The 14,986-nt window shown below is 43.6% G+C and overlaps 1 protein-coding gene across 3 annotated transcripts in view; it reads right to left on the bottom strand.

Annotated features, from left to right (window-relative positions):
* Positions 1-4,132: 4,132 nt before the first annotated feature.
* The window catches only part of RELN (reelin), a 308,114-nt gene continuing 297,260 nt past the window's right edge, over positions 4,133-14,986 (bottom strand). For all 3 annotated transcript variants that reach the window (XM_081879038.1, XM_081879039.1, XM_081879040.1), the window contains one exon: positions 4,133-5,270. In XM_081879038.1, the coding sequence (XP_081735164.1) occupies positions 5,174-5,270 (97 nt within the window). In that variant the 3' untranslated portion in view covers positions 4,133-5,173. The remainder of the gene's footprint in view (positions 5,271-14,986) is intronic.

Below are 14,986 nucleotides of genomic sequence, written 5' to 3'. Positions count from 1 at the left end.
AGAAGTCACCAGACCCTTCTATATAGTGAGAAGGTGGGGAGGGGTATTACTCAGAAGGGTGATTGACAGATGGCTGTGATGAGCCTGTTGACGACTCTTAACGACTGCAATAGGTCTTGCAGGAAAAAGCAAGGGGTGAAAAGGTGAAAAATGGCTTTGTCATGTATAATGAGATAAGAATCCAATGTCTTTGTTCAGACCAGGTCTCTCCATGGTTTTAAGTTTGGTAATAAGTTGCAATTCAACAGCTTCTCTTTCCAGTCTATTTCTGAAATTCCTTTGTAATAGAACAGCTACTTTGAGATCTTGTATAAAACTAGTATAAAACTAGTTACAGGTAGGTAGGTAGCCAGCCGTGTTAGTCTGCCGTAGTCGAAACAAAATTTGAAAAAAAATTCCTTCCAGTAGCACCTTAGAGACCATTGTTATTGGTATTGTTATTTCGTGTGCATGCACACGAAAGCTCATACCAATAACAAACTTAGTTGGTCTCTAAGGTGCTACTGGAAGGAATTTTTTTTATTGTTTGGTATAAAACTGATATCCTTTCATAGCGCAGGTAGAACCTTCCCATGAAAATACCCTCGTATTTAATATGCATGAGTTAGCTGATTCAGGACTGTTAGACCTGAAATAGTCTCTCACCCTGAGCTGCTCCTTCCCTGTAAATATCATTTCGGCGCATAGCATCTCCCAGAACTGTCCAGGATTGCGGTGCAATTATGGCCTAGCACCACAAACCATCCCACCTGGTAATGATGATGATGTAATAAGTGGGACCTTGACCATTGAATCCTAGGCATTTCTATTCTAAAGTAAGTCTTGTTGAGTTTCATGAGATGTATTAAAGGCAAATATGTATAGGATTGCAGTCTCCCTATTCTTTTCCCCATCCTTTCCGTTTGTATCATGTATGTTAGATTGCAGATATGCAGCCAAGGCCTGTGTTCTTTTTAAAAATAGTACCTAGAAATGTTAGGCACTTTCTAAATAATAAAAGCAGCAGTAGTATCTATTGGTTCAAGGCGCAAGGTACTATTGAAGTGGATGGAACAAAACAAGCTTGAATTAATATTCTTCAGTTTAACTGGGTTGAATATCAGGTTATAATTTTTTTTAAAAAAACAACTCAGTTTGCAGCCAACTTGCCCATTGAAATCAACAAACTTGGCTAACAGAAGCTCGCTGATTTAATTGGGTCTGCTTTTGAGTATAACTTGGTGGGATACAAACTCAACCCTTGCTCGTGTCATAAATGCATTAAATTAATTGTATAAATGCATTAAAATTCTTTTTATTTATGTTTAATTTCATTAATACAAAAAACTTATACCTTTTAAGCTCTACAATCAAATGTGAATGTGTGCCTTGGGGAAAATTTCAAATAAGCCATGTTTGCAGGGTTACTTCATTGTTTGTGCTCTCCTGGCGTGAGTTGGCCTAGGCAGGTCTTTCAGGATTTAGCTTTATCACTGAGCTTTTTCTTTTAAGCAGCGTCTTGTGAGTCTTATGCCTCTGACTTTCATCCACTTAGGCTGGCTCTTTTGTTCGAGATCTCAAAAATCCTGCCAGTTCTTAGAAAATGGGAAGAGCTATTAACATTTCAGAATTGCATTTGATTGCATGGCTGCAAGTGTACTCTGTTTGAACAATACATGACATACTCTACCTGAATAATTAAATAAATAGAAAAATGATTGTAGTTTGGCAAAACTGTACACATTTTTCCTTTAAAAAAATAGTTGTGGTATTGGAATTTCTTCCTTATAGTAATTTAACACAGGAAACCCGTAAGAGACCAGAGTGAACAATAAACTCAGCCAACTCCCTACTTTCCTGGGCCAAGTTATAATACCAGCAGATAAGATTATCATGTTTTATAGTGCTCCTGTTTTTACAGTGCCACAACTATGGCACTGTATAATAATGTACTTCAGGACCCAGTAGTATCTCCTGATACTGCTGTTTATTGATCCTGGCAAAGGGAGAAGAAGGGAGCAGATGGTTGGTGCGTTGTACCATATATGAATACACACACATGAGAATGCAATGGAATGGAAGTGTTTTGTGGTATCTATAGACTTAACAAATTTATTATGGAATAGACCAGCACTGCTTCCCAGTGGCGTAGCGTGGGGGGTGCCAGGGGTGCCGGCCGCACCGGGCGCAACTTGGGCAGGGGCGCACTCGCACTAGCAGCTCTCTGCCCCTACTAAAATCCACTGGTTAGGGAGCCCGCGCTCGCTCGGCTTGGCGAGGAGGTCGCAGAAGGGGGAGAGCAAAGCCTTCTGCCGCTGGCAAAAAAAGGAGAGGAAGCCGGGCGGGCGGGCGGGCTGGCTGGCTCGCGGGGGTCTGGCTGCGCCTGCTGCTGCCGTTGCCGCTGCTGCCGGGCTTTGACAGCTTGGCGAAGCGGAGGGAGAGGTAATTGCGTCTCTCTTTCCACTGGCCGCCTGGGTAGTGAGCCGAGCGGAGCAGGGAGTCTGGCGAGGGGTCGGGAAGAGACTTTCCCCCCTTTTTCCCACCTCGCCTGGTCAAAAAGGAGAGCGGAGTCTCCTCAGGGTGCCCTCAGGCAGGGCAGGGCAAGGCAAGCAGAGCGAGGAGGAGAGAGAGGGGAAGGGGGGGGGGAGCAGCCAGGAAAAGACGCGGTGTGGAGGGGGAATCAATTAAGGAGAGAAGCCTCGCTGCTGCTGCTGCTTGGGAGAGTAAATTACTGTACTTGCCTTGCCCCGGGTTAGGGGGCGCAAATTATTTGCCTTGCCCCGGGTTGGGGGGCGCAAATTACTTGCCTTGCCCCGGGTGCTGATAACCCACGCTACGCCGCTGCTGCTTCCTACTGGAAATAAATCATAAGTGGTACTACAGACAGCTGCTGCTGTATCTGTACCACCTGGGGGCTTGCCTTGCAAAGGGGTATATTCTGTGGCCCATTATTTCAGGTTCTATGTATTAACCAGCTCTGACATCTGTTGAGAGTAGTATATGCAGCGAGCCCAGGGAAGGGCAGGTGGCTATACCATGCAGGCAAGACAGAGTATGCTGATGTGACTGCAGCTCACCTGACACATGGAGAAGGAAGGGTTTTGCCTGGCTTGCATGAGGAGCTTGTCTCATACGTGTACCTGAGGTAATCTGGCACTATGAAGCTAGAACAGAGCATAAGGGTCTTTCGGAAAACAAGCTATACAGTGGTACCTCAGGTTAAGTACTTAATTCGTTCCGGAGGTCCATTCTTAACCTGAAACTTTTTAACCTGAAGCACCACTTTAGCTAATGGGGCCTCCTGCTGCTGCCGCGCCGCTGGAGGAGGATTTCTGTTCTCATCCTGAAGCAAAGTTAGAATCATAGAATCCTAGAGTTGGAAGAGACCACAAGGGCCATCGAGTCCAACCCCCTGCCAAGCAGGAAACACCATCAGAGCACTCCTGACATATGGTTGTCAAGCCTCTGCTTAAAGACCTCCAAAGAAGGAGACTCCACCACACTCCTTGGCAGCAAATTCCACTGTCGAACAGCTCTTACTGAAAAAAGTTCTTAACCCAAGGTAATATTTCTGGGTTAGCGGAGTCTGTAACCTGAAGCGTATGTAACCCGAGGTACCACTGTAATAGTGATACAGTATAAGAAAATATGTGTTGGTGTTGTTTAAGACGGTTGAAAAATCTAGCCACAATTTGTATGTCTAACTTCAGAGAAGGATTTGTTCATCATTTTGTGCACACCTTGGAATCAACTTGTACTTAAAGCCCTCAATTTTTTCCTCTACTAAGGGACTGTTCAGATATGAACCCCCCCAATCTACCTGTTGTGAGATTAGAAGTAGATTCCAGACTTATATGCATAACTCTGTGAAGAATGTTAATGTCATAAGTGAGATAGCTCTCAGGTGAATATCCACTCCCAATCGCACAGCACTTGCACACAATATTTTGTGAAACAAACCACCAGGTCTCTTCCCAATGCACTTTTACATTAGGTACCTAGGTGCAAAATCACTTTTTTTCAGACGTAGGCCTAATCATTACCTCTTATTTTGTGGGTATGAAAACTGTAGGCCATAAATGTGTGTGGTGTATATACCTTTGAATCACTCCCTCTTCCCAATGAATAAGCTGTGAAAAAAGTAGCACATAAATAATTTGTTGACATTATCTTTATTGAAGCATAGAATTTTAGCTCAGTTCACTGTAGAGTGAAACATGCTTAATTCATGATAATAAGACAGTTTAGGGTTGTAGGGTCATTATTATGTTGCTGGTGTAGATACAACATCATAAGATACAAACATGACCCGCAATAGAAACAAACCACAAATAAACACGAAGAAACGTTCACTTTTTACAAATCACTCCATTACTACAGAGACCAAATGGCAGTTACTGTAAGTAAATCATCCACAGAGAATTGCTTTACTTTTGGACACGGAAACAGGAGCTTCTGTTTGGAGAAGGTTGGGTAAAGTTTATCCACATCTGCTTAGTAGAAAAGGTTTAAATGTCAAGTATTTTTTTTTGCCCACAAAACAATAACTGACAGACATATCAAAGAGTAAGAATGAAGGACAATGATGTCTTGTACAACAATGTCTGTTATTAACTTTTTAATTAGGCATTTGTTTGCTTTACTCATAGCATCAGACAGTTATGGAGCCCCCAAATCAGCAGCAAATTATTATAACAAGTCAATACAGTGCCAACGTATCAAGTTGAATACAAAGAGAACAAACAATGATAACTTAATCATATAAAATATGATACAGAGCTGAAATACAGTGCATTTAAATACCTATGTGACAAAGTATGTTAAATATTGTACTTAATATTGTCGTTTCTGACATAAAATATGAAAAGTCTTTTGTGCTTAAATGTATGCTTGTTTTGTTTTTTGTTAAAAACAGAACCAGTTGCTTACTTCCAATACTGCCACTGTAACTGGTATTACAACAGATCACAATTTTTCACAGACACATCAACATTAAAAACATTTACCTATGAGAAAATAAGTCACTTCTCATTAGATCACAGTGCGAAAAAAGTGGTGTAATGCTCTGTCTTGATGGAGGCTTTCAAAATATTCATCAATAAAAAAGTCCTGACAAACCAGACGGCAGTGCTAGATTGAAAAGAATGGAAAGCGGCACATCACAGGTTGGGAAAGAAAGGAAATGTCTTGTCCTTCACAGGAATCGCCTAAGTGACCTTCGTCTTCTGTTGTAGAAATGCCTGAGCCCATGTTGCCGTGAAAAATTCATCATGTAATTTTGTTTGCGAGTGCTGTTCAATGGAAAGAGGGTGGAAGAGAAGAACTTAAGGTCCTTTTGTATATATGTTGGAAAGACCTTCCCAAGCTGCAGGTTACATTCTTCTACACATCTTGCCTTAAATGATAATTAACATTCATACAAAATTATGTAAAAAACCCAAAACCAATCCAAATTAGAAGCATTTTGGTGTGCTGCTGCTACTCATGGCATGGAGTGATCTGGAGCCAGCTAGGCTGCCTTAAGTTCTGTTAGTTTCCAGTTTACTGTGTGCTCAAGTCCTGTTGATTTCACTGAGACTTTGGCTGCAATCCTGTACACACTTACCTGGGAATTAATCTCATAGAGTATATAGGATTGTAATTGTATTAGGCATGCAAAGTTTGGATTGTACCCACGGTGTATAAAGCAGACAAGGGACCCTTACTGTGCTTTCATTACAATTCAGTTTAGGAAGACGGCTTTACATTAATTGAACATTGTCACACAATGTTTCGTTAATATTCTAGTGCTGTCTTTATTAGTGGTAGGTACATGTGGATAAGTACCCTTGGAGGATAAGCCAAGTTCCTAAACTGAGCTCTAGATCAGTGTTTCCCAACCTTTTTTGGGCAAAGGCACACTTGTTTCATGAAAAAAATCTCGAGGCACCCCAGGGCGCCCCATGCGCCCCCCGGGGGCGCAAGGCTTGCCAACACGAGCGCGGAGCACGGGGCGTCCTCCGAAGGGTGCCCCGTGCTCCGCGCTGCCAGCTGCCGCCCGCAAGCCTTGCGCTCCCGGGGGGAGATCCCCCGGGTGCGCAAGGCTGGCCGACACCAGCGCGGAGCACGGGGCGTCCTCCGAAGGGCGCCCCGTGCTCCGCGCTGCCAGCTGACGCCCGCAAGCCTTGCGCTCCCGGGGAGAGATCCCCCGGGTGCGCAAGGCTTGCGGACACCTGCGTGGAGCACGGGGCGTCCTCTGGAGGGCGCCCCGTGCTCCGCGCTGCAGGCTGCTGCCCGCAAGCCTTGCGCTCCCGGGGGGAGATCCCCCGGGTGCGCAAGGCTTGCAGACACCAGCGCGGAGCACGGGGCGTCCTCCGGAGGGCGCCCCGTGCTCCGCGCTGCAGGCTGCTGCCCGCAAGCCTTGCGCTCCCGGGGGGAGATCCCCCGGGTGCGCAAGGCTTGCGGACACCTGCGTGGAGCACGGGGCGTCCTCCGGAGGGCGCCCCGTGCTCCGCGCTGCAGGCTGCTGCCCGCAAGCCTTGCGCTCCCGGGGGGAGATCCCCCGGGTGCGCAAGGCTTGCAGACACCAGCGCGGAGCACGGGGCGTCCTCCGGAGGGCGCCCCGTGCTCCGCGCTGCAGGCTGCTGCCCGCAAGCCTTGCGCTCCCGGGGGGAGATCCCCCGGGTGCGCAAGGCTTGCGGACACCTGCGTGGAGCACGGGGCGATGGGATGTGGGAGGGAGCTCGCTCCCCGCCCCGCGTGTGCTCGCCGCCGCCGCCCCGCCTCTCGCCGCCCGACTCGCCCGCCTCCCTCCCACGGCACACCAGCCGACGTCCCGCGGCACACTAGTGTGCCGCGGAACACCGGTTGGGAAACACTGCTCTAGATACTAGAAATGCATAGCAGCCTGACTGCTGGAAAATTAAATGTATCATGGATAAAGAACATCATTAAGCAGAGAATTATTTTGCTTTCATTCTGCTAAACTCATAATTGTTCAACTTCTGAGAAACATGGTCAGGCTCATTAATTTTGGTTTTGCAGCCTTTTGAGTACCGTAATTGGCTTTTGCAGTTACTCTTATTTAAATGAAATCTATTTAGTAGATCTTAGAAACCATAAGATCAGAGCTGGTAGTGTCCACAAAGACTGAAATACTTCCACACCATTCCCCCCCTGCCCCGTTTAATTCTGTTGCATAGCACCACCCCTATGAAGCAGATACAAATCGCTAACAGGCATTACTGACCTAGATGTAAAAGTGAGTGCCTTGGTCTGGTCATGTACCCTTTTGCCTTCTAGATGGTACAAAAACACTGCCAGATTACTGTCTCCCAAATGAACAAATAACTGATAGTCTATTCTGAAAATGGAAGGGTAAAGTCTATGATATGACAGATGCTGTGAGCAAAACCTGCCCTTGATGCAGCTATTACCAGAGATGGATAGTTAGATTTCACCCCTGTCTCCCATTGTGTCCCTGTTCTTCCATGCCATAGAAGGGAGTGTTGCCATCAGTTCAACCTTCCCCTGCCCTAGTTGCAGAGAAGCTCACCATCTATTGCCAGGGATCCCACTGAGTACATTCAGAGAGAGACTGCATGTCCCCAAGTGGGAGGGTGGGGTCCTGTGATCCACAGGCTTTCCTTTCTACATAGCAATTTTGGACTGATTGTGGATTTTGGTGGTGTTTGTAAGTAAAAATTAACACACTAATGTCAGCCACCCACATATGAGTTAACGGCCCTGAACTGTTCCATGACTGCTGTGGCATTTTATTCAGTTACCACAATCACAGGAATTGCTGCTGACCATGTCAAGGATGGCTGGCTCCATTTGTCCTGATGATGGATGTGATTGTTTATGTAGACAAACAGGTAAAAGTCTGAACCAGGCATTCTTCCGACAAGACGCTTCTCAAAAGTTAATGTTCCTCATATGTGAGAAATAAATTTAAATACAGTGGTGCCCCGCAAGACGAATGCCTCGCAAGACGGAAAACTCGCTAGACGAAAGAGTTTTCCGTTTTGGAGGTGCTTCGCAAAACGAATTTCCTATGGGCTTGCTTTGCAAGACGAAAATGTCTTGTGAACCCCCCTTTCCCCCCCTTTTTCTAAGCTGCTTATCTGCTTATCCGCTAAGCCACTAAAAGCCACTAATAGCGCTAATCCGTTAAGCCGTCAATGGGCTTGCTTCGCAAGACGAAAAAACCGCTAGACGAAGAGACTCACGGAATGGATTCTTTTCGTCTTGCGAGGCACCACTGTACCAATATCTCAAAGCAAGATAAAAGAACTTAACGAATTGCTGTATTGCCACAGCAGAACACAGAATGTAACAACCCGTGCCAAAACCAAAATTAAAACCCAAACCAAAATTCTTCTTGCCTAACCTACCACAACTTCCTGCTGTTGTTTTAAAATGACTTTGATCTAGTTCTCTTTGAGATGGTAAACTAAAAGTCCGTACCACTTCAGATGAGAACTGGGTTCAGTTCACATGACTACACAATTCCAAACAAAACATTCCCTTCTCACTGAAAACTCTTTGTAAGGGAGAAAGCTCCCCTGGTCTCCTTAACGTACTAGCTTTGTGTGTAGAGAGATCCTTCCCTCATCCCATACTCTTCAACATTTCTCCGATGAAAATAGGGGCATCCCATTCCATAATGATAATTTTATTATTTATACCCCACACATCTTACTGGGTTGCCCCAAACACTCTGGGCAGCTTCCAACATATAATAATAATAAAAAAAAAACATTAAACTTCGCTATACAGGATTGCCTTCAGATGGCTCAGGGGTTGAATAAGGCCATACCCTCCAACATTTCTCCAATGAAAAATTGAGACATCCTAAGGAAAAGTGGGACATTCCGGGATCAAATCAGAAACCGGGACGGCTTCTCCTAAATCAGGGATGTCCCTGGAAAATAGGGACACTTGAGAAGCATCCAATCATGTGAGCCCCACTGCACGGCTAACTTTGCTCCCTGGATGTATGCAATGAGGATGTGTGGAAGAACCTGCTCATGTTTAGGCTTAGGACAAGAGGGCAGGACCTCACTTTCCAGCCATCCCCCAGGTAATAGAAAAAGGGGGCTTTGGTCCCTTGGAAGTATGTGCTCTGTCACAAACTATACTTCCTATGCAGTGAGCAGCCAGCATCAAATTATTTAATCTCATGTGACTGATTATTTATTGCTCTTAAAAAAATAAAAATGAATTATAGCAGCCCAGTATGTGCTTCTGTGCTTATATTTGTAGATTTGAAACTGTATGGAATGAGTTTCTATGCTGTATTTTGAAACTCTGTGAAGACTGAAATAGAGGCATTTGACAAGACTCTTGGGTGCATATTTTGATGGACTACAGCTGTTAAGGGCATCAAACAACACAGGACAACAGGATTATGCCTTTTACGGGCAGAGAAGTTCACGTTTCCATGTTTGCTGGTGTAAATGAATCTGATCACTCTCACCTTCAAGCCACAGTAATCAGACTTAGCTAAGTGAGCAAAAGAATATTTGCACAAGTATAATGGCTGCACAGATATTGTGGTAATAAGTTTACTTACCTTACTCTAGTGTAAAACCAATGACAGCAAATAATGAAATACAACACAAATTAGAAAATGTATTTCAATGCATGCAGCACTGTGATTAGTCATAAAAGACTGATGAGGTTTAGAGGCAATATAGGATTTTTCATCTCTTTTGAAAATAAAAATTGAACAAATTACTTTCTGATTTTTAAAAAATGCTTATTTCATCATTCAAATAATTTTACAAGTATAAATTGTTATAGAAATACAACCACATAGCTGAATGTTCACATAAATAATGAGAAAATTAATATAATGCTGCAATATTTCAACAGTTTCTTTTCTGTGCTGGAGTAGGTATAAACTTTCCTATACGTATATTAATGGCTCTGTGCTTAGGAGATGAGGCAAAGAAAGATGGCTAGTGAAATGAATGCAATTTCATACTGCTAGAAGCTAGATTTCATATCTAAATCTTTTAAGGAAAAGCATGGTGATTCTTTGCAACAAAATTTTCAAAAATCATTTGTGCCAAAACCGTGAAATTATCTTAATAATGAAAAGCGTGATATTTATGGAAAGATTAACAACATGCCCATAAGCCCAAAGTCATAACATGATGATTCCAATTTTGATAAAGATAAAGATAATATTTGTAAAAGGAATTATGGGGCTACTTCCAAATTCATGTGCCGTAAACATTTTGATGAGAGTCATTGAACAAGGACGGACGACCAAGTGTCTCATCCTTCAGCTATTAGTAACATTTGACATCTTTGTTTCTTAAGTCACTAATAAAGGCTTGCCCTCTTCACAAAGAAACGATTATTCAATATGGACATGCAAAAATATATATAATTGTGTGGTTTCCACAGTACAGCAAAGCAGGCAGTGAGCTTTGGCTAAGGGAGAAGTGACATGCACAGAGAATACAAAGTTGGTTCCAAGTTTTAGTCTTGGAGATAAAATACAGGAGTGCGGAGAGCAAAAATTATTTCCTAGAAAGGAAGTATTTATCCTAAAAAGACCCCCTCCCCAGGTCCAAGTGAGTGATTTGCCTAAAAATGTTTCCCCCCCAACCATATATGCAATCAAGAATTCAATGAATTCTAGGGCTTATAATTTAAGAGACAGAGAGCCAAACTAGATGTGATAATTGTTCACACTGTTGGTCCTTGATGCCAATGGAATCTTTCCTCCCATCACAAAGAGCTGATATGGTGTGACCAGTTCTGATCAGGAGCATAATGGGAGCAAAGTTTTCGGATGAAGGATGGTAAATAAACTTTTAAGAATAATAAGTAGTGGTCCTACTACTACTACTACTACTACTACTAGTAGTAGTAGTAGTAGCTCCTCTCCCTCTTCCTCACCATGCTCCCAGTCAGGCTCCGCACCACAATGGCTATTTGTGAACCCAAAAACAACTACACAAGGCCGAACTGTGCGACAAACATTGGGCTGTCTTTTGACTTCACCCCTGAAGACTTCTTTCCTTGTCTCCTGAGACAGACAGATGCCAACAACAATAAGTTTACTGTGTCCATTCATTTAAGTGGGGCTACTCTGAGTATGACTAACATCAGGTTTAACCCTCATATCTAGTTTGGGTTACGTGACATGGTCTCTTAAAAGATAAAAGTCTCAGAGGTCTTTAGTCCCTGCTGGCATTTTCCTACTGGCATAGATAGGAGGAGCCAACATGGAATGGCCACTGAATGGCAGCAGCAGGGATTAATTAATGCCATAATAATAAGGAACTGTGGGTGCCACTGTAGATCCCCCCCCATCTTCCTTTTTGTGGTAGGTGGATCATGTGGCTGGGGTATATTTCTGTAGCTGGGGTGGTCAATGTGCTGGAGTATAACACCCACCTGCCCCAGAAAGCATGGCCAACGCTCAAGATGAGACTTGTAGTCCAGCAATGTTTGGCTAACCTGGTCCTATGAAATGGACATGTGTCTGCATCTTGTTCAGGTTCCGGATGCAGAAGGGAGCTGCATCACCTAAGGCAGAGCTTTCCAAACTGTGTGTCGCGACACGTTAGTGTGTTGGCTGCAGTGTGTTGCACACACACTCCCCGTGCTCCTCCTGGGGCTGGAAAGGGGTTAGTTTAACCCCTGGTTTGCTAGTAGAACTGAATTTGTGTGTAGCAAAATGGTGCATGTCTAAAAAGTGTGCCACCAACATGAGAAATTTGGAAAGCTTCGACCTAAGGGTTGTTCCTGCACCCTGCTTGGGTAAAACCTATCTGATGGAGCCATACGTTGGAGACAGGCCCTTAGAATAAGACTGCAGGAAGGCTATAGATGCAGGGCCAAGTAGGACTACCTTTAAGGGTTGTGTAGAAGAGGGAATTTTTGCAAATGACAGCTTTCATGCAGAAATAAGAATAGCTGCCGCACTTGGAATTTTCTCTTCTGTACCGCTTTTGTAAGTACAGGAACCCTCTTTCGCATCTAGTGGCCCTACTTATAGATCAGCTAGCTGATGCTGTATATCCGAGTTGACCATAGCACGTTCATTTCCTTAACTCTCTTTAATACATGTTCAGATGCTGCTTCTATTAATTTCCATGGATGACTGCCCTGAAATCTAGTTGGCTCCTTAGGAGGTGCCTTTCCTCATATATAGATAGAATTAAGATTTACAATGACAACTTTACAGTGCTACGCCATTATTTGATGTAAGATTGTCCACTATTAGAAAAGGGTCATCTTAGCGCTGTTTCCAATGAGAGTTTATTAAGACTTTCCAATGGTAGGTAAAAACCAACTTTCTGTTAAGCTCATTGTGGAAACTGAGATGACTGACCTGTTTTGGGTTTTTTTTTGCCACTGTTGCTTTAATGTGCAAAATTATCGGAAATTATTATGTTTTTAATGCTGGTTTTTACTTATTCTTTAAAAGCCACTTTGTGAGCCTCTGCAGAAGAAAGTGGCACATATATAGAAAAATCTGAAGTACTTCATGGTAGGAAATATCCTTTCCAACTTTAATATGAAAGCTCTATCCTCCCTGCCTCCCCCCCTTAATTTTTAAAGATGAAAATCTTGAAAAGTTAGGATTTACCCAAGCTACCTATATTATACCCCAAAATGTAGTATTTTTTAAATGTATTTGTGTATTATGTATGTAGAATCTGCATCAAATGTACTTGGTGAGTTAAGAATAAAACTCTGTTTCCTTTTTCTACTTCAAACTTAGATTTTGATTTCATGGAGGCAAAGTCAGCAAGGTGTGTTTGAAATAACAAAGACAAAAAGCAAAAGGCAGCCAAGCGTGAATCAATACTTGGGGTGGGCATGAGTGACATGCAAGCAGGTGCCTTGCAGTGAAGCCTAGAGCAGGACTATCTAGATGCCGTAATCCGAGTTGCTATTCTCATATTTACTACTTTAAATTAGGGCTGTCCATAGACTAAAGTTGAGGTTTTGAAAGACAGTTTACAGTCTTGCTTTAACAGAGTCAGCCACGGCTGAAGATACAACTGGCAGTTTGAAGCTATTCAATGGCAATAGGATATTTCTTCAAACTAATTCATCATCATTTTAGAAATCACCAATACAATAGCTTGGATCCAGATTTGCACAAGTGCTCAATTGCCTCCCCAAAGCTTCCCCAGTGGTTCTGAGAGTCAAGTAGCCCTTCAGAATGAGATGGGATGGGGTGTAAGGGGTCGTAAATGGACAAAAATCCAACAGAGGGATCTTGCGCAAATGGGAACTCATACAAGGCACCTCCACCCAATTTTCTCCAATTCCTTCCTCCCACTCTAATCCTCTGTGCTGCGTTCTGGAGTGTCTCCTGATGTCCAGGAGCAGCTTTGGGTTGGGAGGAACTGCAGTAGGGGGAACATGGGGCAAGTCTAGATCCAAGCCAGGGGCTCTGAACTTTTTAAAGTTAGTTGTGCCCACATCCTGTTACTCTCAATGGGACATAACTTGGGGACTTTAGTCACAACTAACTTTAGCTGGATTGGGACCAGCACCTGACTCAATCATACTATTGACTTTTCACAGATAAAGTATATGACAAAAAGTGATAATTACTGAGTAAGATAGTGTACCAATTAATACAATTAATACTTCCACAGCCCTAATTTAAATGTGAATCAAGAAACCAATAGTATTAACAGCTGAGCAAAAATGTTTGAGGATACTGTATAATCCAAGCTCCATCACTCTCCATTACACTTTGAAAGTTTTCAATAAAATAACATTTGAACCTATCTACTGGGAAGGCACACCTCTCTCAGCCAATCACTGGAGCGATGAATCCCAGCCCGTCATGACACTAGAATGTCAGGAACTAAATCGTTAGAGAAAAAGTTGGTCATCTCTCTGTGATGCAATAAGCATAAACTGGTTATTCTGATTGTGAGACCATTTTAGCCAGGGGAAGAATCAACAGGACAAAAACATTTTACTTGCTAAGATTGTGGCAGGGAAATGAATGTAGTGCCGTCTGCCCTTAGAAACTTGCTATAATGAACCCTGTTTCTGAACGCCACCTGCTTACTGGGAAAAAAAGGTGGGGGGGATGAATAAGGCATTAGTTGCTAAAGCTGAAGCCCAAGTCAATTGCAATATGGCCCAATTCTCCCGCAATGATAGGCCAACCATGGCTTGAATGAACAAACTTGTGGATTCCCAGAGAAAAGATTGTTGCTGTGGTGCTGCTCCTCAAATCTTGCTGCTGCTGTGCTACTTAGGATCTAGTCATGGTTTGGCTTAGCTTCATGTATGAACCTGAGTTTGTTCTGTGTCTCTCCCAATCCACAAACAGTAAACCACGAACAAAACCTTGGTTACAACTTGTGGCTAGAAGAAGAAGAAGAAGAGGAGTTTGGATTTGATATCCCGCCTTTCACTCCCTTTAAGGAGTCTCAAAGCGGCTAACATTCTCCTTTCCCTTCCTCCCCCACAACAAACACTCTGTGAGGTGAGTGGGGCTGAGAGACTTCAAAGAAGTGTGACTGGCCCAAGGTCACCCAGCAGCTGCATGTGGAGGAGCGGAGACGCGAACCCGGTTCCCCAGATTACGAGACTACCGCTCTTAACCACTACACCACACTGGCTAGTCTAAACCAAGCCATGCCGTAGACCTGAGTAATTTAACAGCAGCAGGACTGCAGGAGGAGCACAGTGACCGCAATCTTTTCTTCAGGAACCCACACATTTGCTTGTTTACACCAAGTCATGGTTTGGCTTAGCGTTACAGGTGAATTGTGTTTATAACTTCAGAAGAACAAAATATACTACAGTTCTGTAGTGTGCTTCAAAATGCAATTCAGCTTCACACCTTACTTGCTGAAACACACACATCCTCTTCCATGGACAATGGGGCACAGAAATATCAGCAATTCAAAAGCAGTTTAAACCCCACATTTCCCCTTTCCTGCATTTACAACAGTACCCAGTGCATTCCTCTACGCTGCAGCTGACCTCAAACACATACCCTTTCCTGGAACTAGGAAGAGCT

The sequence above is a fragment of the Podarcis erhardii genome (assembly GCF_964252035.2).
Source record: "Podarcis erhardii genome assembly, chromosome: 10".
Lineage (NCBI taxonomy): Eukaryota > Metazoa > Chordata > Lepidosauria > Squamata > Lacertidae > Podarcis > Podarcis erhardii.
Note: the sequence above shows the minus strand (reverse complement) of the source record. Positions and strands in the feature narration are given on the sequence as shown.